The sequence below is a fragment of the Ursus maritimus genome, unplaced genomic scaffold (assembly GCF_017311325.1).
Source record: "Ursus maritimus isolate PB19 unplaced genomic scaffold, ASM1731132v1 scaffold_7, whole genome shotgun sequence".
NCBI lineage: Eukaryota > Metazoa > Chordata > Mammalia > Carnivora > Ursidae > Ursus > Ursus maritimus.
In genome coordinates this window covers 67,390,962-67,415,335 of record NW_024426885.1, presented here as the reverse complement: position 1 = coordinate 67,415,335, position 24,374 = coordinate 67,390,962, and the positions used below count along the sequence as shown (strand labels likewise).

The following is a 24,374-nucleotide window of genomic DNA, read 5'->3' as shown; positions in this document are numbered from 1 at the left end:
TTATTATTTGTTTATTTTTAATTTCTTTAAATATTAGATAGATTCACCAGTAAAGTTACCTGGGCCTGGACTTTTTTTCATGGGAAGATTTTTAACCATTATTTCAATTTCTTTACTTGTTATAGATCTGGTCAGCCCTTCCAGTTTCCTCTAAGTGCATTTTGGCAATTTCTTTCTCTCTAGAAATTTTTCCATGTCATCTAAGTTGTCTAATTTGTTGGCATACTGTTGTTCATACTATCCACTTATAATCCTTTTTATTTTTGTAGGGTCAGCAGTGATGCCCCCTTTTACACTTCTGATTTTGTTAATATGTGTCTTTTTTCTTGGTCAGTTTAGCTAAAAGTGTATCAATATCGTTGAACCTTTTCTTTTTATTGTTGATCTTTTCTAAGAACCGATTTTTTATTTCTTTGAGTTTCTCTATTTTTCAGCTTTCTAGTTCATTAATTTATGCTCTGATCTTTATTTCTTTCTTATTGCTTTCTCTGGATTTAATTTACCTCTTTCTCTCTCTTGTTTTTTGGTCTCTCGTGTTTTTTTAAGATGGAAGCTTGAATTGATGTGAGAACTTTCTGCCTTCCCAAGTCCTAATTTAGTCATATCCCATTTTGATAACGTTGTATCCTTGTTTAATTCAGCTTAAACTGTTTCTCATTTCCATTGTGATTTTTCTTTGACTCATGGATTATTTCTAAATGTGTTTAATTTATAAAAACTGAGATTTCCCAAATTTCTGTCTGTGATTTCTAATTCAATTCCCTTGTGGCTGGAGAACATACTCTGAATGATGTAAATCATTTTTAAATATATTGAAATTTGTTTTGTGGCCTGGTATATGATATAACCTGGAGAACATTCTATCTGCTTTTGAAAAAAATGTGTATTTATTTTAAGTAGAGTTCTCTAAAAATGTCTATTTGGTTGACAAGTGTCATTCAAGTCTTCTGCATCTTTGCTGATTTTCTATTATTTGCTCTATCAGTTACTGAAGTGAGGTATTGAGCTAATTGTTCAACTATTTCTTTCAATTCTATGCATTTTTGCTTCATAAATTTTGAGGCTCTACTATTAGACAGTATTACATTTATAATTGTTATATGTTCCTAATGTATTTTCCCTTTATCTTCATGTAATTACCTTTCTTGTCTTTAATAATATTTTTTATCTGGAAGGTAAATCTGGCTCACTTATTGCTGCTATTGGCACGGTATGCCCTTTTCATCATTTTACTTCCAACCTATTTTTGTCTTTTTGTGTGAAGTGTCTCGTGTAGACTGTAGCCATTGAATCATGCTTTTTAAATCCATTCTGATAATCACTGCCTTTTGATTATAGTGTTTATCCATTTATATTTAATATAATTATTGATGTGCTTAGATTGAGGTCTACCATTTTGTTTTCTGTGTCTCATTTTGAAAATGTATTCCCCCTTTACTGCTTTTGTGCTAAACAATTCTTTCTAGGTATACCATTTTGGATTCCTCTGTTGCTTTACTACATTTTTGTTATTTTCTTAGAGGTTGCTTTACAGATTACAATATGCAAATTAATTTATATCATCTACTTCAGATTAATACTTGCTCAATTTCAGTAAAATATAGCAATATTGCTTCAATATATCTCAATATCTTCCCTTTCCTTTGTGCTATTATTATTATATATCTCTACATATGTTACAAACCTAAGAACACAGTTTTATAATTATTGCTTTATATAATCTTATGTCTTTTAACAAAATTAGAAGAAAAGAGAAAAATCATTTATAGTCTTTTATATTTACCCACAGATACCATTTGTAGTGCTGTTCATTTCTTGCAAATTCAAGTTATTATCCAGTGAGACCAACAGATCAGGAGACAATTGCTATTGAAAAGGTAACTTATTATATTCACCAATCCCAGAAGGAGGGGCATGCCATGCCATACAGAGAGGCACCAGGGTTGGTCAGGAAGCAGAAGGAGCAAGGGGAAAGTGTGGGCAAGGTCTTTATTGCGGTTTCCATGGGAAGGAATGGGTGAAGCAGGGTAAGCAATCTGAGGATTGGCTAGTTTGAATAATTTCAGCAGGCTCTGGGGCATGGAAGTGTCCCTAGTTGTGTGAAACCTGGCCCTGTGGTGGTTAGGGCAGGTGGATTGTGGCCTGGAGTGTGAAAGTCCCATAGAGGAGGTGGTTGGGGTGTGGGCTCTGGATTGGTTGGCTTGTATACGAAAGGCACACTTATAGGCAAGTTGTTTGCTATCTCTTGGAATTGACTAGCGCTGGGAAGGGCAACCCCTCCAGGGTCAGCAAGGCCTCAAGATATCAAATATCAAATACAGAAACTAGAAAACATTGTTATTGCACGATGCTCCTATCCTGCTTCCATTGCTAGGTGAGCTCAGGGAAGTGTTGGGAAGGGAGAGGAGACCATGTTGCCCTGGCATCTTTAGCCAGGAGACAGGAATCTGTTGAAGCTTCACTTCTCACCTGATCTTCATCCCAACCATTGTCCCCCTTCTCTCTCTGCACACCCCTCCATTCCACCTCACCTGCCACAAGTATATAAATAAGAAAGTGAGACCTAGCATTTACTGAGGCAATATCATGTTATTTCCCATTATTACAATTTGGTGGGATTTTCCTATTCAGAGTCGGGGAGCTAAAACAAGCCTGGTCTACTCTGTTCTTCCCCATCAAGGTAGAAATAAATGCAATCCAGTCTGACCTGAATCTGGACTACTGAGAAGAAATAACATTGCACCTGGCCTTCTGACCCAAAGCTTTAGACACAAAGGATGTCTGCACTGGACAGAGACTGTCTTAGTTACCACCTCTTGGAGGAGGAAATAGGGATTTTCATGTTGTTCCATTCTTACAAGTAAGCATCCAGAATTCCCCAAGGTTTGCCCCCAACAAGGAAACACACCTAGGATGAAGAAAATGCTTAATTATGACATCACACCTTTCCGTTCTCATCTCAGGCCCCAATACATATATAAAAACATTGTCCTGTATAGGATGTTTGAGTATAATGATTGACAGTCCACTGAAGTCAGGGCTCTGTGCACTGAGTTACACTGGAAAATTAGTACTGGGAAGAGGTGGGGAAGGTGGGAAAGAAATTGCTAACAATGCCTGAACCTGAGGGTTAGGGCACAGGTGGTGGCATCAGCCCCTCTTAGTGCAGTGATTGTACAAAGTAGCATAAAATCAGAGATCATAGCTGAGTCCACTTCATTCTTCCAAGATCAGGATGGTGGGGCAGCAGGAGGGAGGAGAAGGCTGGATAATGGGAGGAGAGTTCTACACCAAGAAACTTTCACGGTCCAAAAGTCAAGACTCAGCTGGACAGACTGCATCCTTGTCAGGGAAGCCTCAGATGTTCATTGTCAAGTTGATGAACTGGGAACAAAAAGACAGAGCGAGAGAAGAGTTGGTTACCCCTCAACTCCCCTACCAGCCCTGGTTTGTTTATGTCATAGCAGTTCTGCCATCCGATTTGCCTGTGAATATGGACTTCTGCTTCAACAAGAAATATATTTTTAAAAAATGAATTCCCAGCACTTTCAGTTTTCCAGAGGTCCTGAGATGTTTCTGAGTTATCTCAAGTCAAGTGCAGATGGTGAGAGAGACAGAATGAGAGAGAGAGAGAGAGAGAGAGAGATGTGCTTTCTCCCCAGCAGAGAAGAGAGCCTTCCTGAGGCACCTTGGGCAGGACAATATGAAGTGCCTTTTCCTCTTTGATGAGGAGTCTCCTGAGAGTGAGGACAGAACTGGTCCTTCAGGAAGAGGCTGCAGACTTAGCATCCAGGGCTCTTTACAAGTGAACTGGTGGAGAAGTTACATGCAGTTCCTTCTCTATCCTGAGGCCATCCTGCCTCTTCCTCCCCCTGCCCCCAGCTTTCTTATCACAGCATGGTCATGGGGGAACACGATTATGTGGGATGGTTTCTTCTCTCCTCTCTGCCCTACTTCCTGGACACAGCGTAGGCCAAGGCCATGGTCAGGGAAGACAGCTGGGTGAAGGAAGACACACAGGCTCTTTTAGCAGAGTAATGGTAGGTGGGGCAAGGATCCGATTGTTACCTAGGTGGATGGGAGGGGGCTCTTGAACTTCACTGCATACTGGACTCATGGGGGAATTTTTTTACAATATCACTGCTTGGGTCCCACCCAGAGAGATTTGGACTTAATTGGTCTGGGTCATGGCCAGGCCATTAGGATTTTAAAATCTCCACAGGTGATTTGAGGATGGCCGGCTTGAAGGGAGAGAGAAGACTCAAAGATTTGTCCTATTGTCTTGGAAATGGACAACGTGGGTGGGGGCAGGAGCTTCCACCAGATGACTTGGATCTGTTGAGGGGAGGCGGACAGGATAGAGAGCTCTTTCAGCCCCCACACCTGTGGACACTTGGTTTGGAAGTGACACCTTGACTCTGAGGCAATGGAACGCTTCCTCCATGCTTCTAGTACTCTGAAGACTTTGGCTAGAGGGTGTTGAGTACCAAGCCTGCCCACTCTCCCCCTGCACTCTGAATAGGCTGCCACTATCCTTTCTTCATGCTTAATAGTGGCCAAATCTTGATGAAATCGAGAAATCTGGGTCTAGGGGGTCCCTCTTGTATTCATAAGGGCCCAGTTTGAGTATGCACATCTTTCTTTGGAATCCCTCCAGTGTTTTATACAGTTATTGGTCAGAGGAGTTATATTCATTGAGTGTGTTGTGTGCATTGAAGTTTAGAGAGAATACTAGAAAAGGAAAATGCCCAGTGTCTGTCCTCAGGGAAATTACAGTGTATCCAGGGATCTGTGATACACACATGAGAACATTGGTGATGAGCCGACATAATAAATGGCCAAATTATATGATAGTTTTAGAAACCAAAATTTGGTGTAAGATTAAGGCCTTGATCTCTCTGCAGATGGGGAAACTGAGGCACAGAGCAACCGAATTGACTAAAATCAAAGAATGGGGGGGGGAGTTTCAGTCCCATCTAATACACACTGTCATCAACCTCTTTATCTTGATAGTCAATAAAGTGGAGCCCAAATCCAAAGTTCCTACTGAATTTGGAAATGAGCTATTATTTTTGGTGTGAATGTGGAAGAGGGTGGGGAGGGAAAAGAGCTCAGAGATGGGAAAGAGACACGGGCTGCCAGCTTTGCTACTGGTAGGTTCAGGGAAAGCAGAGCTGGACAGGAAGACATGGGGAGTGAAAAGGGAAAAATGGGCAATAGAAATCACGGGAGCCAGTGAAGGGAAGCATTCCATATTTTCCTCCCTGCCTTTGGGCAGGAGAATGTCTAACCAGCATTCTCAAACTTCTGTATGTGTAGGAATCATTGGGGATCCTCCTGAAACAAGATCTGATTCAGCAGGTCTAGGGTGGGGCTTGGTACTTTGCATCTCTTGTTTGTTTGTGTGATTTTTTATTGTACTGATTTTATTGACATATAACTGACATATAACACTGTAAGTATAAAGCGTATAATGTGTTGACTTGATACATTTATATATTGCTCTGTGACTAGCTAACACCTCTTGCAGGTCTCATGATTATCATTTCTTTTTTTTGTGGTGAGAATAATTAAGATGTAATCTCTTAGCAACTCTGAAGGTTATAATAGTCTTGTGGGCTGTAATCACCATGTGGAACTCTGCATTTCCAACAACTCTCCTTGGTGATGTGCATGCCGCCGGTCTGCGGACCACACCCTGGGCAGCCGGGAGGGATGGTCCACACCTGGGACTCCTTCTCCAAGCCTCTAAAACTCTGATCCATGCTCTTCCCCCCATACTTTTGCTGTGGTTAGCCCTGTAACTGGCAAAAGTTGTGTCTTTCTCAGGGTTTTTGAGGTGTGTGCCTATGTGTGCATACACGCACGCACGTGTGTGTGTGCACCCCCCCCCAAGAATCATGAGACCCACAGGACAACATGAGCAAGGGGAGCGAACAAATCGGAAGCTAGAAGGCCGGCAGGCTGAGGAACCCATATGGCAGAAGGAAGAGAAGAAGAAGGCAGGGTTTGCTTGCTCACTCTGTTTCAGACGATTAATCACTATGTGCCTCAGTTTCCACTTCTGCCAAATGGGGCTTCTGTTAATCCTTAGCTCACAGGACTATTGTATGATTGCACTGACAGCTAACTGACTGGTATCTAAAAAATATCAGCAGTTCATTGTGGTTATTACCCCCATGGCTACGTGCAAACTTCGCGTGCATTCGGCAAACGTTTGTAGAGCGGGGGCTCCGCCTAGCCCTGGCTGGATCATACCTCGTTTATGTTGAGATGAATGAACTCCTTGTCCTCGTTCTTCGTACTGAGAGCCTGGAACACCCCTGATAGGAGAGACACGAGAAATGCATCATTGTGGGAACAGTTCCTTCAACAGATTTCTTTCTTTCCCAGGGACTTCGGAGCCTGCAGGGCCTCCCGTGGAGGAGCTGCTCCATCTGGTGGTAAGGAGGGATCTTCTAGAATGGCCGGCCAGACTCAGGCTGACTACACGGGGATTTCTGTTGCATGGTGGAGGCTCCTGAATTCCTGGGATGGCACAGCTGGTGGCCTTGGCATTGGGTGGCACGTGCTGTCCTCTACCATATGCCAGTCAGCTGGCCAGTCCTGGACCCCAAACATCTCCCCTATGCTAACTTTTTGGGGCTCTGTAGCTCCACGGGCCTTCTCCCCAGAGAAAAAGCACGCGTACGTGAAGTTTTGCATGAGTCTTGGAAGCCATTCAATCTCTACGAGTCCCTAATGAGAAGGTGAGCACTGTAGGTGCCCCCACACATAGGAGGAGCAGGGGGAGGACGGGGAGCTGGCTGAGCTGGACTCCGCAGCTAACACACTGAATAACCTGAAACCTGCTTTCCTCTCTGGGCCTCGGGCTCCCCATTTAGTCAATGTGGTCAAGCCAGTCAAGTCTGGCTTCCCCTACGAGTCTCCCAGGAGCTTCAAAAATACAACAGAAAGGGGGAGGGGGCTGTCCTAGAACAAAAGAGACAGAACCCAACAGCCAAGTGCAGCGAGCAGATCCTGAGACAAGCGAGCACACGTGGAAAGACGGCCTGGGGAAGTTCAGCACCGGCCAGGTCTTACGTGACGGTGAGGGCTTACTGAGAAGTGTGTTGGGGTACAGACGGCACGAGGGCTGTGCTGAAAACAAGCCTGCCTGTTAGAAATATTTACAGAGGAAAGGACTGAATTTCTGAGCTCTGTTATCAAATGATTTGAAGAAAGTATACGTTAGAAGAACACACGAGAGGTCAGCAGGACGATCATTGCTAAAGCTGGTGCAAGGCGCCGGAACCATCTGGGGGATTTTTATAAACAGAGATGCTGCGTGCCACCCCCTTGATTCTAATCAATTGGCCTCCTGTGCAGCCCGGTCATCACAAAACATGTTTTCCTTTGAATCCCCTTCCCCTATTTTGCCCATCCCCCACCCCCAGGTCATAGAAATTTTTTAAAGCTCCTGGAGGGGTTGTAATGTGTGGCCAAGTTTGGGAACACTGGTGTGGGGCCGATGGGGACTGATTGTTATTCTTTATACCCAGTGTATGATTAAAATTTTCGAGAATAACAAGTTTAAATAAACCTGGGGTAAAGCCGTAGCTTTGGTATTCTAAAAAGTTCTCCAGGTGGTGGATCTAACGAGAGGATCCCAGAGTAGGACGGTGTGAAGTCTAAAGTGCCTTCTCCCTAATATTCCTTGATTTAGTAAGAACAAGCTGGGAACCCCCTGTCAGGAAGGATCGGGCTGAGGGGATTTGGAAAGAACAGGGGCAGCTGAGAGAAGAGAAGCTACCAAATTTCATTCCTTTTAGGTCTAGTGACTACCTTTCAGGGGGGCCTCTAAAATGCACCTCTTACTAGCCAGTGGTAACTACGCAGAGAACGCCCAGGCTCCTGGCTTGGTGTGCAAGGCCCTTCAGCACCTGCTTCTCAAATCATCACGATCAGCCCACACATGCGCCTTACTTGTCCACAAGTGCGGCTCTCCCCGTGGGAGACAGGCTGGTGGGGACAGGCCTCAACCGGTAATCATGTGTGTTCTAAGTGTCATAAAAGAAGCAGAGGGGGCTCTGGCACGGTAGACCCGAGCAGCACAGACCCTGCTTTGCTTTAGCGGGTGTTTTGAGGTCACCTAGCACACACCCTTTAGAAAATGCCAAGCAGGACGGGTCCGTGATTCATGGGGCCCAGTGCAAACAGGGAATGTGGGACCCCTTGCTAAAAAATGATGATTCAAGATGGTGACACCTAACTGTGAAACCAAGCACGGGCCTCTTCAGGGGAGCAGGGCCCTGGGCACTGACACATTTCGCTCCCCCGCCCCAGCCATGGCCGCCACCCCGGTGCTGGGTTCCAGGCCCCTGGATGCTCTTCCGTCAGCTTCAACTTAGTGACAGTGTGACAACAAACTGTAAATTCTAAGGACCCCCTACACATAATCTCTCTCTTTTCTTGGGGTAACACACCTTGTTTGGGAAAATCTGGTCAGCATCTAGGGCTTACAAAGCACAAAGGTAGGGTGGAGGGAGGGGGACGGAGGGGGAAGGAGAAGAAGAGGAAGAGAGGAAGAGAGAGACTCCTCTGCTTCTATGCATGGATTTGACCCCAGATTGGACCTTCCCTCAGGTGGGAGTTGGGAGCCCCCCCATCCCATCCTCCCTCAAGGACACTGCAGGGGTACCCGTGGAGAATGACTCTTAGCAAGCTGAGTGGCCCTAACGCAGAGGCCGTGAACGAGAAGATTCTTAAGGACGGCGCTGCAGAGAAGACTCCCACGCCCCCCACCCCTCAGCCGACCATGCACAGCGATCACACGACAGAGCCTGTCATCCCAGGATTTGTCACTGTCTGTCTGTCACCCACTCCTGGAAAGGAACGGGGGACACAGGGACGCCCCCACCCCCTGGGGCCCAGGGGGCGCAGCCCCGCCAGCCACTCACGGCTCGCGTTCTCCAGCCGGACCAGGCAGTTGAGGAAGTCATCGAAGCCCAGCTGCAGCCCCTCGTCCGCGTACCGGAGGACCACCAGCTGCAGGAGGTGATGGCTCAGCTGGAAGCCTGCGGGGGAGGGGAGGAGACACGGCCCGTCCTGGCGGGGCCCCATGGGGCGTGCCTTGGGGCGCCCCCAGTCAGTGCTCTGTCAGCAGCGGGCTCCCTGTGCTCAGCGTGGGCGCGGCGTGACAGCGTGCCATCTCCCTCAGGCGCTGGTGGACTCGGGAGGTCACGCTCTTGGTTTTGACATGCACTTGCCCCTTGTATCTTGCTGACTTCTCAGGAAGCCTCACTTGGGGGAACTTTGCACTGGACAGTGTCTGAGCCCCTCTCCCACCCTCCCTACCCCGCCTCCCTTCCTGGAGAGCACTTTAACCCAAAGGTGTGGAGGGCTGTAGAAATCATGTTTCTAGAAGAGATGCTGCTGCCCCCAGAGTGCCGCCGGGGCAGGGGCTCGTTCACACACCCAGGCCGAGCCAGGGGCGGTTTCTTAGTTTCTCCAGGATTCCTGTCCTTATTGGTTGAATGAGGGCTTTAGATAGGTAAAGTCACTTCAGATCCAGCATTAATGCTTCAGTGTCTAACCTACACCCTAGGCAATCGCCCCCCTTGACTTCAGTCTACACTCACTTTCCACGGAGTGTTCAATGTACTGCTTAGCCGTCTACCGGGGTCTTCTCTGCTCCTCAGCCCCAATCCTGGACAGAGGAGGCCAGTCGGACACCGAGAGCAGTTTCTGGAGCCAGCCAGCAGGGTCGGTTGCTGGCAACGCCCCAGATCCTAGCATCTGCTCTTCATGGGGCTGGAGGAGGGGAGAGCGGGGGCACCCTCCTGCCCCCCACGTCAGGCTCGGAAAGACTCGGTCACACCCCTCCTCGCTGCTCTGCCCTCCTCCCCTAGAAACAGGGTCACCAGCCCCTAAGAAAATCAGGCCCTCCTCATCCATGGTATTTTCCACCATATAACTAACCTTGTTGTTTTTCCTCCCTTACATAGGACCCAAGACATTCCCGATTTTGGACATTCTGTCCCTTAATCAGACCGTGAAGCTGACAGTGCTTCCAGATGTTTGGCTCACCTGGGAGGCAGCCTGATTCTAAGCTCTGGCAGGGCCCAGGGCGCACATCTGTGAGGCGTGCTTGGAACTTGGCAGGGGCTGGGGGCTGCCGTGGCCTCAGAACCATGGCTGCGAGCAAAGGAGGGCCGGGCCCCAGAGACTAGGGCTGCCGTGGTGGTGATGGCCAGAGGGTGAGGGACACCACCCGGCTCCCACCCTCCATGTACAGAGCTGATATGAAGTGTGACTGCACTATCTGGTTGGGATTCCGTCTGCTGGGGGCAAAGCCAGGGACGGGGCTGCTGGTGGCAGAGGAGCCCCATGAGCTCCCCCGTGACCCTGAATCATGGGCTTGGGCACGCCCTGCCTCATCCGTGATCATCACCATCCGAAAGCAGCAATTAGACGTTTGGAGGCACTGCGGCTTACCACCGAAGGGTCAGGCCAGGGCAGAAAACGTGGCCAGAGGTTGGGGAGGAGGTCAGGCTAAGGTCACCCTTACTGGATCCATTTTAAAGATTCCTGCCAATATCACACGGTGGTTTAAAACACGGGCCCTGAGCGAGTCCTGAGCCCGAGGCCTGGCTCTGGCATTCACCGGGCTGGGCCCTCAAGAAGCATGAACTCGGCGCAAGACCGGCCAACTCTAGGGCACGAGAAGCAAGGGGCCGTCCACAAACAGTCCCTGGCCATGCGCAGCCCACGCCTGACCTTCCAGGCTCTGCTTTACCTGCAGCTTTCAGGACGGTCCGCAGCTCGTAGGAGGACATGGTGCCCGACTTGTCAGCATCGAACTGAAGGAAAAGGTTCTGTGGGGAGGACAGAGGCACTGAGAAGCAGAGGGAGGGCACCCGAGGGCCGCCCTTGGCAGTAAGTACATCACAGCCTGCCCAGGAGGAGCGGCTCCTCCACCTTCTGCTTCCCTCTTTCTGCAGGCGCCGAGCCCTGCGGTGCTTCTGTTCGCGTGAGACCAGAACTGGGGGATCCCGTCACGGTTCCCCCCCCTCGGCCCTTTCCCTTGGCCACTGAAAACCCCCTCCTGCTCCAGGCTGGTGCGGTCCCCAGAGGCCATGGCCGGCGGGGTCACATACTGTCCACGTCTTCAGCTTGTCCCAGAATGCTTTGAACTCCCCGAACTCTAGCTTCCCATTGCCACTGGTCTGTGCCGAGCACATTAAGGAAGGAAGGAAGACGGGTTTCAACCCAGGGTGCCTCGCGGGACTTCAGGGATGGAGGGGCAACCGGCCGGCCTGGGGGACCGGTGACCCGGAGTCGGGGCTCCTAGGGAGGTGGCTAATTATCAAGCCACGCATCCCTGAAGACAGGACATGGCAGGGGTGAGCACCAGCTGGTTCGAGAAAGCACATCACAAAAACACATTTTATTCCCTTAGCTGGGTCCCCGAAGTGGCAAGAAGACCCCCAGGTCCCTTCAAAAGGTCTACGCCTCTTGATTCCGTTCTAGTTCAAGGGGCTGCCCCGTCGTGGGATGTGCTCCGAGAAGAAGACTATCCTACTGGTGAAGGGGCCCCATTCTAGGAGGGTCTGCACGACAGCAAAACACAGCCATTTCTGCCCACGGACTTGGAAGGATACATCCATTAGAGAAATGATGTTTTTACAGGAAATCAGGCTTAGCTTCTTGAATTGGAGGTCCTTTTCTGAAATCACACATGACACAGAGTCACTGGACATGTGATAAGATAAACCTATTCCCTGCTGTTGCGGTCGGATCCGGGGCTGCTGAGGGGGAGACGAACTCGTTCTCAGACCGCTGGTGAGAGTAGAGACGGACATGGACTCTGGGCAGGAAAAGCTGCACGATATAAAAGACGGGAATATCTTTCCATTCATTTATCCTGGTTTTAAGAATCCCAAGCAAAGAATGACAAATTCAGATCTTTATCATTGGGTTGTTTATAATGGCAAAAATGTAGAAAGGACAGAAATGACCGACGGGAGGATAGGAGCAGAAAAGGTTATGTGCACAGGATGGATTGTTACACGGTCCTTAAGAACCATGTTTTTGAAGCACATTTAATGACCTGGGGGAAATGCTCATAAAAAGTTAGTTTAAAAGGCGGGATTTGAAATTATTGAAGAAATCTGAATACTCGGATGCCGCTCGTCAAACAGTCACTTTGGAAAACAGCTGGGCGTTTCCTCAAAATAGGAAGTACAGAGTTACCATGTAAGGCAGCAACTGGCTGAGGTGATACCCAAGAGAAGGGTCCACACAAATGACTCGTCCACGAACGTTCACAGCAACATTATTCATAACAGCCAGAGAGTGGCAACGACCCACGTGTCCATCGTGAGGAATGGAGAAAGAAAACCCAGCATACTCCTTCAATGAAATGTTATCCAGCCACGAAAAGGAGTGAAGAAGTCCTGGCAAATACTACAATGTGGGTAATTCTTGAAGACATTATGCTAAGCGAAAGAAGCCAGTGGAAAGAGAGCACAAGAGGGAGGAGAGGGAGAAGCAGGCTCCCAGTGAGCAGGCAGACTGACGCGGGGCTCAATCCCAGGGTCCTGGGATCATGACTTGAGCTGAAGGCAGATGCGTAACTGACTGAGCCACTCAGGCGCCCCAACTGATTTTTTTTTATCTGAAACGTCCAGAATAGGTAATTCTATGGAGACAGGAAGTAGATCAGTGGTTTCAGGGGCTGGGGGAGGGGGGGAGTGACTGCTACTGGGTACAGTTTTTGGAGTGATGGAAGGTTCTAAAATTGGTTGTGGTGATGATTGCACAATGTTACAAACACACTGAAAGCATGGTGGGTGAATTGTACAGTATGTGAATTATATCTCAAAGCTGTTACATTAACAAAATTGTATCCATAATTTAATGACAATTAGTGTGTGCACGTATACACACACACTGAGAGACACGCACCGACGACACATGCTACACACACACACACGTGAAGACACACACGTGTATCTTAAGAGTGGTTAGAGTGGTGGTTTTTGTCTTTGTCTTTAGGCTTTTTTGCATTTTTATGGCATTTTCTACCATAGCTGGCATCATTTCTGTAATCAGGAAATAAGCAACAGAAGCTATTTTGAAAGTCTACCTAAAGTCAGCCCTGGAGAGCAGGGAGCCCGGGGGAGCTGGAGGAGAGCTGGGCAGCAAAGTCACAGGTCACACGTCCCCTCCAAAGGAGCCCTGGGCTCCCTGATGGGGGGGCGGGGTTGACACTTACTCTTTGACAGCACGGCATTTAAAACATATTCTAGTTCCTCCGCTGTCACCTCCATGTCCTGTGGAAGGAAAGACGATTGTTTTTCATTGGCCCTTAGTGCCCTCTTTGCTACTTGCTTCCAGTTCTGAGCTGGATTTGGCTCAAGTGACAAGCCCGGCCCTCAGGGACCCTGCTGCGGGCCCATATGCCCGTGTCCCATGACTGCAGCCCACTGAACTTCTGGGGGACTCGTGCACCCAGCCCAGAAAGGATGGACAAACTGGGCCGGGAGAGGCGAGCATCCCCACCCCCTGAGCTAAAGCTCCCCTCGTGGCACCTCTGTTGGAGGACCTTCATGTCTGGGTCTCCAAGTCCCTGCACAGCAGAGCTGCCCAGAGGGTAGTAAAAATGCCCGTGCTGGGGGCTCACTCCAGGGACCATTTCAATCGGAAGACTGGGAGGATGTCCCATGGATTATTTTCAAAACCTCTAGGGTGAATTCAGAACCACTGATCTCGGGCGTCCACCAAGTCCACGAGATCTCAGCATTCACGCCCTAGAAGCTCGTCAGAACTGTGGAGTTTCAGGCCCTGCTGCAGAGCTCCTGGCGAGGAAATCTGCATTGTGCCAGGCTGCTCCGGTGAGTGTTAGGTGCGTGACTGTTTGAGTAGCACGGACTCAGAACTCTGGTCCAGGGTTTTGGGCTAGGGGTGCAAAGCAGTCGCCTGTGAAGTTATTTCCGTATGCGCCTGCCCAGGTTCCACCCCGAGCTTCCGAGGCCTGGGGGATGGGGTTTGGGGTGTTCAGCCCTAGAGGACAATCACTGATGCAGCCCAGGACAGAGGAGGCCAGAGATGAGGAGCCACACGGCCGAGTCATGGGCCCCTCCCAAGAGAGCAGAACTGGAACCAGCTAGCTGATTCTACAGGTGCTTTTTGGTTGTTAATAAAGTTGGAAAGAATCTCCCGCAACATTCTATCGCTTCCCTTCCAAACCCGGGTCTCCATTTCTGGCAACTTCTGTCCCTCCTCAGCCGTGAGGAGGAGCTCACCCAGGCGCATCCTCCAGCCAGCACCCAAAGCTGGACGTTTACGGCTCCTGTCCCACCCGGCCCCACTCTGTCCTGCCCGGGGCTGCCAGTGGTCCTGGGAAGAGCAGATGGCCACTTTGCCTGCTGTGGCTTACACAAAGCCACACGAGTCCCCATTTTTCTCCACCCAGACTGCTGTCCCCAAGTCTCCCTGCCCCCGTTTCTTACACTGCCTGAAATCCCACCATCAGGGCTCCCCACCCCGAAACACACCTCTTTTATGATTTAGGAGACCTGGCAGGGGAAGGAAGTGAATGTAGTCATTAGCTCCTGCCATGAAATGGTCAATCAGGCTAATTTTATTTATGGCTACGAGGGAGCACAGGTGGGGTAGTTTCTAGGAGAATGGAACCTGGGGTGAGAGATACCCAGGGCCCCCAAGAGTGGCCAGGGCCCCCAACAGACAACCTGACAACAGAAGGGGCAAGAATGGAGTAGGGGTCGGAGAGCGGGAGGTGAGGGACAGATCCTCTCCTTCCCCAGTGTCTGGCCGTGGCCAGAACTGCCAAACAAAGCCATACCGCTGATGTTACCGGACAAAAATCACGTTTGCAATTTCGTGAGGACATCCCCGAACAATACCACCTTCTACCAGAGCAAAGAGAACATTCTAAAGGCAGCGCTTTGTGGGTAGAGTGCAATGAGCCACCTCTTCAAAGCTTCCTCTAGCCTTCCACAGAAAGCCCCTGGGCCGGGCTGAGCTCCTTTGGGGGCCATTGCCCCATCAATGGTGGCAGACCCTTGTGAGGGGCACGGTGCGGGAGGTGGTCTTTAGAGCCTCCCTAATGACCAGGCCTGGCCTCGTGTTGGCTGTAGCTCCACCAGGCCTCCGGGAAGGGCTGCTGACAAACACCTTACATCATCCCTGGGCAGTGGAGGAAACCAGGCCCCTCAGCACTGCAGGGGGTCAAGGCCAAGGCAGCGCGGCCAGCCCTACCTCACCGGCAACTTGTTCAAACAGGGCGCGGAACTGCGGCTCCTCCTCTGTCTCCTGGCCAGCTGGAGTCGGCTTCAGAGGCTACAAAGCAACCAGAGGGACTTGCATTGGATCCACAGACGCCACTTGGCGTTTGCTATCCCAAAGAAATAACACGAAAAAAGAGGCGTGCACTGCAGATGGTCTGGTCCTGTGGGAGAGGCTGGGACCTCACTGCTGTGAGGAGGGCCCGGGGCGGGGGCGGGGGAACTGCCTGGAGCGTTAGGAATGGCTGTTGGATTCCTTGTGAAGGCTCTTTAGAGGGAGACTCCGAGGGACGAATCAGGGGGATTTCTGCAGATAAGAGCGCTAAGGGAGGGCGGAGTCCTGACCGAGTTGGGGTCCCAGCCAAGGTGGTCACGGCTCCCTGCACTTCCTCTATCTGCCCCCCATCACTCTCAGCTGTAATTACTTGCTGAGCCATCTGTCTCGACAGCTGGTGAAATCTTTGAGGGCAGGAGTCTGTCTCTCACAGGCAGCCCTGGGTCTAGCGTACGGAAAGAGCTCGGCAAATGCGTTGGGTGTTTTAGTTTTGATTTGTGCAGATCAGTGCTGACTTTGGAAGTGTCAGACTGTGCCAGTTTCGCCTCAGCACCTCTTCAAAGACTTACAGCCGCCGCTGCCCCCGCCCAACACACATATTGTAGGGAGGAAGTCACGTGTTCCTCCAAGTCCACTGTCAGAGAATCTACCAGCCACTCTCATTTTCTTCTTGATTATTTTTCTTAAACTGAAAGCATTTTAAAGACACCCCATCCCTTTCGGTGGCAGCAGCCGCCTCTCAGGGAACAGGGAGAGTTGGTAGCACAGAGAAACATCGCTCCAAACAGAGTTTTCTTCAGAACACCTACGTCGTTCCCACGCCCGGTGAGACATGAGAAACTAGAAGGTGCAAGGCTTGTCCTCCACGCGGTTGGGATCAAGGTACTCACCGGATCGCAGATGAACCATTCCCAGAACTTCAAAGTTCTGAATGACACTGTGAGTGAAGGAAGCTCTGGGGACAGTCACTGAATCCCACCCTCCAGAGTAAAATGTGAGGGCTCACCTCCGGAAGGTCAATGTCCACGTCTCCATCCATGTCCCTGGGGGCAGAAACACGCTGGCTCACTTGTGGATTAACTTCCTCTCTAGGGTCTGCAGCACTCACGGGCCCAGAGGTAGTGGAAGTTTCTGGGCCACTGAAGCCCTTCTTTTTCCACGATGGTTTACATTTCATAAGGCCCGCAGACCCCCTGCATTGCCCTCCCTCTCTCCCCCCATCACTCAGACCCTGCCCAGCATGATAATAAGTGGGAGGCAGTTGAGCCATCAGCCAAGGAGAACTTGTAAGTTCTGGACTTCTAGAAGTGAAAGAAATTGAACCAGCTGCCATCCCCTGTTTCCTGGATGCCCTTTAACAAGGGATATTTATAAGTGTTACATAGGATAGCGGAGCCCAAGAGGACCCACAAGTGAGGCAGATTCATTATGCACACCCCATGAGCCCTACATCCCCAAAGGAGATTCAGTTCCTTGACACGGTCATTCAGTCTAGGAAGGATGAATTCTTTCTGGGGGAATTGGAAAGATCATAGGGCTAGTTGAGTCAGAACTTCATATTCCCCCCAAAGCTCCTCCTTTATCCCTGCCCTCCAACACTGTGGGTGTTGGAGGGGTGGGGAGGCTGTGTGTGTGTGTGTCTGTGTGTGTGTGTGCACGCTTACGTCTGGGGAGAAGGGGACAAATAATAGAAATGTTTATTTTCCTGTTCACATATTTAGGGGAATCTACAGTGTTTGGGAAGCAGTGATATTAAGAGGAGGAGCAGGTTTCAGCCTTGGGTGATGCTAGAACATTTGGAAGAATCTAATCTTACAGAGGAAACGGGAAGCACTCCCCGAGAAAAACTGCTAAAACTTCAAAGGAGATACCAGTGAGCAAATATTAAGATGGAACGAGGCTAGTTCTCCTTTCTTCCTCATCCCCTGGGCACGCACAGCAACGCTTTTCAGAGCTTTTATTCTTGTTGTTAGGATCCTCTCCTGAGAGTGTAGCCAATGGAAATAGGGTTCCATGTGGTTCTTCAGTCACTGAGCTACAGAGCCAGTGCTCTCGATCCAGATCACAGCAGATTAAAGGACCTCATGGGGGGGCAAGCGTGAGTATGGACTTAGTTTTGCCATGTTGAGCCATCTCCCAATGCCCAGGACTCTGAGCGCACCCCGCTCGGTCAGGGAGTACAGGGGTGGGGCAGGCACAGCCTGGCTTCCCCTCTCTTGTTCTTGCCGCCCACCAGAGCTGCCCATCTGCACGCCTCTCGTGTGGGTGCTTTTGTGTGAATAGATCCTGGGAAATCATCCTCAGCTTGTACCAGTATCCAGGAGAAGACTGGAGAACAACTCTCCAGCAGAATTTTCCAAAATCAAAGAAAGATCTTTGATTGCTTCTATTTAGCTGAGGAGAAGGAACCACGCCTTTTCTAATCAGCTTGGAAAACCCAACCAGGCTGGACAACGGGGGTATTCTCAGTGCCTGCCACTGATCCAATCCTATCCCACCAAACAAAAAATAGAACCGCAGGCTACGAACTCACAGCGGGCGCCATCTTGTTGTCTAAGGCTGGTCCCTAGTTGGGGCTTGATCTAGCTCCAATGCAGAATTAGCCAACTTTGCCATTCTGTGCCATCTCTAGAATGTCTCTACTGGGAAAAGAAGTGAAGGCTTGTATCTCGAACTGTTTTTTTTTTCCTCTGCCACAGAGCAACCGATAGCAAAAGGGTAGTAACGGGAAACTTTTTGTACAAATATCTAACACAAAATAATTTTGCTAAGGCGCTGTGAAGGGGAGGGGGCAGAATGTCGGGTGTGAAAAATGGAAGGCAGGCTTGTGCAGTGTAAGCACTTGACAATTAGCATTTTTGACTGTAGTGTAAGTGCCTGGCATTAAGTTTTTGACGGTCGAGGCATCCATCTCAAATAAACACACTGCTGCTACACAGCTAGATACAAAGCCCGGCCACCCACGAAGTCCCCTCTTTTTTTTAGAAAGCTCTGGTAGACCATTTGACCCACTGCTTGCTTTTCCTTTGAGCACTTTAATTCCTGCTTTTATGTTTGAAGTTCACCAATAGTGAACCTGCGAAACCCTAGGCCCCCACCCTTGACCCCAATAAAGGCAGAATCCCAGGCCTGGGTGCATCTCTCTCTCTCTCTACTCAGGACATCACTGTGTGGCCCCAGGGTTGCCGTGTACTCTCCAGAACCTGTAAGTAATGAACCCTGCCTTTTCAAAGTTCCTCGGGATGCATTTGCAATCACGAAAAGATCCACAGGGGTCAGTCTGGCCCCAACGTTGACTCCGGTTGGGAAATATTTCTGGGGGCCCACCATGGTACAGACCCAGGTGAATGCTCTTGGGCATTCCTAGCTGATAGCATCGCTGTCCATAGGCTGAGACCAACCCCAAACAATCTGGCAACATTTATTTAAACTGAAGCTGAAAGAACAGGTCATTCAGGAAACCTGTAATAGTCACCACCTTCACTGTATTCAAAAATGAGTCTAGCACTTTTAAATGTAGGTCCCACTCCAGAAATTTATTGAGAATAGGGTCTGGAAAATGAAGAGCTCCACCCGAGAGGGTTTGGCAAACATGATTCTGGGAGTGGTTGGAAAAAGCAACTTTTCAATGGCTTGTTTGAGGGAAGGAAGGAGCAGAACTAAAATGGAAACATATCCTGCTTTGCAAATGGCAACCCATTTGCAAAGAAACCCTCCTGCCTGGTTTCTCAGGTGGATCGTGGAGAAGGGAAGAAAAGTGTCATGGCCCCAACAGTCCCCTGTGACTTCCCAGGGACTGAGCCACTAAATAAAGAGGAATTCTTGAGCCTGTTACTCACTGGGTGATGGCTTTCTTCTCCGAAAAGATCCTCAGGCAGAAATCGGCTTCCTGATGGGGCTCAAAAGTGCTGGGAATCAGAATGTACTCCCCAGGGGGCAGCTTGAAGCGGTCAGAGACTTCTCTCAGGTTGATGAAGGTTTTGCTTCTGGCCTGGGAAGCGTGGTACCTGAAGAAGTCTTTGTTCAGGTGTTCGTCTTTGCCAGGGCTCTGCAGTGGGAACGTAAGGGCCTTGGTTCTATAAGGAGGGCCGTTGGTCTTGGGTATTTGGACAGAGTTGGGGGACTGACCATTGAGTCTTGGGCACGTGACCGAGGAGGAGCTGAGAGTCCAGCACTTAGACGGCGGGCTCTGAAGAGCCACTTGGTTCCTACCCACCTGGTAAATGGCGTAGCCAATGGTCAGCATGTCGGCTCCAAACCTCTTGAGTTTCCTTCGATCTTTCTGCATCAGAGCTACGAGGAAAGTGCAGTCCTCCTGCCCCTCATCTTTCTCAGTCAGGGACAATTTTATTTGTGGATTGGTCCAGAAGGTATCTGCCATTTGAAAGAAATGAATTGTTTCATCTTCCTTTAAACACACACCCACACACACATACACTGCATCCACCCCCACCACATCCTCCCATACCTGAGAAAGTCATTCATTCATTTCTTCTTCCCTGTTGCAATGGTCCTTGCGCCCTACTTCCTGTAACCCCAGTGAGAAGGCCAAGTACTCCCCTTCCATCTCCACCTTCTCTCAAGCCATTTCCCATGCAGCTTTTTAAAGACATTCTTCTGGGTCTACGGTTTGCTCCATCTTATTTTTCCCATTTCAGAGGAGAGTGAGGTGCCCCTGTGGTTGTACAAGGGGGGCAGAATCCACCCCACCCACAGCTCCAAGGGTGAACGCTGATTGGTTCATCCTAGTCCCTCTTGCTGCGGAGAGTTCAAACAAAACCAATCAGCCCTCAGCATCACCAGGCAATATGGGTTCAAGGAATTCCCAGTTAGAGGGAAGTTGAGGACTTTCGTTGGATGAGCCTCAGGAGCTCTGGCTGTGCACAAGTGAGGGCTCAGGAAGCCCCGGATGCTGCTGGCAGCCCGCCTGTGACTCTAAAGAAATTCACACTGAGGAAGAAGTCAGCAGAGGAAGGAGGGCAGAGCAGAGAATTCCAGACCAATGGGTTGATTAAACTATGCCTGAAGCCCACCCTGCTTCTCCTCTGAACTTTACAGTCATGCAAGGAAAAAATCCTTTTTGTTGCTAAACTAGCATGAGTTGTGTTTTCTATTACTTGTCATGGAAAATAACTCAAGTGGCCAAACAAGTTTCCCTGAGCAATTCTTATCCGACTTCCTGCTATGTCTCGTCTCTGCAGCCCTCACCAGCCATTCCAGAAATCCTACTAACTCCACACTCAGGTTTTCTCTAGGGTCCTGGCGCTGACCCCCCGACATCCCCCAGGCTGGACTGGGCACTTGGCAATGACAGAGAGAGTGACAGGCGGACTACCAACCCAGGAAATTGCGACAGCCCCCGGCCGTGGAGCCCCGCACCCAGCTTCCTTGATGGACCGTCACCTCCCACTTGTGGAGAGCATCTTCCTCCAGGGCGTCAGGAGTAAGGTTGCAGATTTCCACTTTGTCAAAGTGGGCCTTGAAGTCCCTAAACGCCATCCTGCAACAAAGTGGAGAGACACTGGGCATAGGAGGTGATGGTGATGCCATGATCCATTCATTTGCTTAATTATCTAACCGACCGGTAGTGAGTGCCCACACCTGTCCTAGAGGATGGGGAGAACTCAGGTGTGGGCAGACAGAAAATACATAAGCAAAGCTAAGGAAAATCCAGGTTCAGGGACAGCAGCCCACCCCTTGCATCTAGAGTGGGATGAAAGTGGCGATGTGCGGGTCAAGGCTCTTAGGAAGTGGGGATGTCTCATCCAAACTTTCCTGTCTTTCCTCTTCTGCTGGCTTCCTGCAGATGGCTGGGTGACCCTGGGGGATGGTGGAGCCACACAGAGGGAGGGTCTTGGGTCCCTGAATCACTGCCTGGAGAGAGCCACCACAGAATAGGGATGTCCTCCTGGACTGTTACAATGAGTGAGAAATAAACCTTATTGCATTTGCATCTTTATACATTTTGAATCTACTTCTTACAGCAGCTGGTGTTACCCTAAGTCACTGATGCCTTGAAGTATGGCCCCACCATGACAGAATTCTAACCTATGTGGTATCAGCTTAGCACTTAGCCAGGTTTCAAGGAAATATTGGAGCTGGAAAATAGATATCCACATTACAAATGGCAATATACTTGTTAAAACTATAAAAATATGGAAGACAGAGGCTGTGCCTAAGGGGAAGAGGATGGAAAAAGCTAGAATATTAGTGTGTGCTGGTTTTTGCTTGCTGTGTTTAATAAGGAGTATTAAAGAAAAAAAAAAGTGAGCTCAGGCAAGAATTGGCTGGTTTGCTCCAGGGAAGAAAGCTGGACATCAGCGATGTTTGGTCTTGCAAGGTTGGAAGACCCGACTGTTTTTTGGACCCCACAGGAAGAAATAAGATCAAAAGAAGCTTTTAGAGAGGAAGGCCCATTAAAAACTCCTAGTTAAGCAAAGAGATTCCACCCTGCAGAAAGTCCAGATTAGGACTATTTCTTGCCCACTGAGGTCTATATTTTTGGATCCTCTCAAGGTTGCTGCCTTCAGGGGCCCTTGTCATCAAGTGGGACAGGGGAGTAGCCCCTGGGAGCACTGGGGCTGCCTGTCTGTCTTCAAACACACCATGCAAACTTGGGTGATGGGTAGTTCAGAGGAGGGGTGCTGGGCTGGCATCCAGGCTCAGCCCCACGTTCATATCAGAATCTCTGCCAACCTGAGTGAACATAAGTGGCTTGAGGCCAATGTGTTTGATTCACTAAAGAAACTGAACAAAAATAGACAGAAAGGCAGCAAGCCAAGGGCTATAGGGCACTGCGCTCATACCCATTATGCAGCTAATACGGAAAGGAAAACAGACGAGCACTGTACCAGAACTCGCCGTCATCCAGAGCCGTGTGACACAGGCGCTTCTGCTCAGCTGGGCCCACGGAACGCCACTCGGAGGAGCTAGGAGGGGTAAGCAAAGTCGGCTGAAACAACACTGGCCTTGGCGGGGCGGGGTGTCCCTCCTGAGGAGCCAGGGTGGTGGCTATGTGGGGAACGATCCTGGTTAGCCCGGAAACACCCCAGGGGAAAGTGCGCGTGCAAGAGCAGCCGATGGTAAAAGGTCCTCGGGATCACGTGCAGCCCCTCGGTAGGGGATTATCATGGGACCATCATAGGATGCTGGACACTAGCAAGGTAGCAGAAACTTCCAGCTGGAAGCCAGAAAGGGACTGACGTGTGCCCCGGAGCGTCTCCTGATCTCTCCTCTTTATTTGTAACTGACATTTCGAAAAGTGAGAATAATATCTTATGTTTGCTGGGGCTTGACATGTCACATGCTGAACGCTTTCTTTAGGTGAGATCACCAGGAAGCCTCCAAATTCACTGTGTCTCTGTGACCCCCACAGCTGCCTCCAGAGAGTTTCGGCTGAGTAACCAGCGCCGTGGTACCCACCTGACGTGGCCACCACCTGACGTGGCCACCTCATCCACAGCCTGCAGAGCTCATCCCGGGAAGGACCCAGAAGCCCCTCTCCAGGTCCTGCCTGGCAGGGGCAGAACAGCAGCACCAAGAGCCGTGACCTTCTGAGTGGCTCACCCCCCATCCCGGGCCTGCCCGACTACAGTGCTTCCAGTACTTCCCTCGTCACTGGCAGGGTCAGGAGCAGGGATCAGGATGGGGGCCTGCCCTCCGTCACCCCGAGGCTCAGTGGGAGCGGGAGGCAAGCTCGCTTCCAGGCTTGACCCCAGTAAAGGCGCTTCCCTTATTTCTCCCTCTGCATGTTTCCCAGAAGGAAAAAGTGGCCCACACGTCTACACACTATGTTCTCTGAATGCAAGGACACTGTAACAGCCTATGTGTGATATGCAGCGGTCTCATTAATTCGATTTCAGTATTACTGTTCTTTCCATTTCTGCCAGGAGAGGGAGGCCCATCTCTTCCCTCCTGTGACCTGCTCTGGTGTGAATCCAGTTCTGCCAAAGGCCCTGGGCTCTGAGAAGGCAAAGCAGGGGGAAGGTGGTGGGACAAGAGCCGTGATGGGACCACAAGCCCCCGCAGGGGTGTGCGCTGCGCTCTCAGGCTGGAGTCAGCTTAACAGCAACACAGACACACCGACGGTTGGTGACAAGGTGGCCTCGTTGTGATCTGAGGACAAACGCGGCTCAGTTTCCTTTACTTAGGCTCTAGACGTGCTGCGGGTCTCCCTGGAGTCCCACAGGCTGTGAGTGGACAGGGGTGGGACAGCAGCGCCCCGAGATGGCAGAGTCCTGGCTGAGGGAGGAGGCAGCTCAGGATGGCCCTGCCCAAGCACATCGAAACGTTCCCGGGTCCTAGCCACCTGGGCCGCTTCCCAAGGGATGAGGAGGGGACACACACCCGCGAGGGAGAACTTTCTCTATGATTGGGGGGCCGAGGAGATAACCCTGGTTGCTTGCTCTGTCAGGGACGCATTTCCTGTTCCGCTTTCTCTGTCTCTCTACTGGGCCGCCGGGCCTCTGGTCGATGGCCAGTGACCAATCAGAGAGAACCCTCTAGTGACCTTCTTGGCCATATTTCAGGGATTCTCACACCTCAAACACTCACGGCCACCCCCACCCCCACACGTACGCTCATGCACACATACACCCTGCCTATTGGGCTACTCGTCACTGGAGATAAAGCCTCTCACCACGTCAGGGGGAGAGGACATCTCCCCACGGGAGGGAAAGTATCCACTGACATAAATACAATAACTGGAAAGGTAAAAAAGCCATTATAAGGTGTCGCATTTTGACTGCATGGTGGGCCAGAGGGCTGAGGGAGGAAGTAGGGCAACCCCAGCAGCAGGACCGCCCCTGGAACGAGAGCCAGGAGGGAACTGTGGACACGGTGCCCCTTCTTCATAGGCCTGCAGAAGCCAGCCACGGGGCTCTGCACCCCAGGAACGCAGAGGTGGGACTGACCTGTCACTCCAGGACCCGGTCCACTCAACCTGGCCCCAAGGGTTCCGGACCCTGATGAGCTCCATTTTCTGGCCTTGGAAGTTTACCTAGAGGGGAGAAGTATCAGGGCCATGTGGA

The 24,374-nt window shown here is 50.2% G+C and overlaps 1 protein-coding gene across 3 annotated transcripts in view; it reads right to left on the bottom strand.

The window, feature by feature from the left end:
* Positions 1–1,765: 1,765 nt before the first annotated feature.
* The window catches only part of CAPN9 (calpain 9), a 41,647-nt gene continuing 19,038 nt past the window's right edge, over positions 1,766–24,374 (bottom strand). For 2 of the 3 annotated variants that reach the window (XM_008689538.2, XM_040624134.1), the window contains 14 exons: positions 24,258–24,343; positions 22,197–22,274; positions 20,685–20,845; positions 19,562–19,719; positions 19,185–19,393; positions 16,352–16,388; positions 15,265–15,345; positions 13,259–13,316; positions 11,643–11,707; positions 11,139–11,207; positions 10,778–10,856; positions 8,940–9,056; positions 6,259–6,323; positions 1,766–3,384 (listed from right to left, as the gene is read on the bottom strand). In XM_008689538.2, the coding sequence (XP_008687760.2) occupies positions 3,358–3,384; positions 6,259–6,323; positions 8,940–9,056; positions 10,778–10,856; positions 11,139–11,207; positions 11,643–11,707; positions 13,259–13,316; positions 15,265–15,345; positions 16,352–16,388; positions 19,185–19,393; positions 19,562–19,719; positions 20,685–20,845; positions 22,197–22,274; positions 24,258–24,343 (1,290 nt within the window). In that variant the 3' untranslated portion in view covers positions 1,766–3,357. The remainder of the gene's footprint in view (positions 3,385–6,258; positions 6,324–8,939; positions 9,057–10,777; positions 10,857–11,138; positions 11,208–11,642; positions 11,708–13,258; positions 13,317–15,264; positions 15,346–16,351; positions 16,389–19,184; positions 19,394–19,561; positions 19,720–20,684; positions 20,846–22,196; positions 22,275–24,257; positions 24,344–24,374) is intronic. The other variant, XM_008689539.2, reaches the window with a different exon arrangement.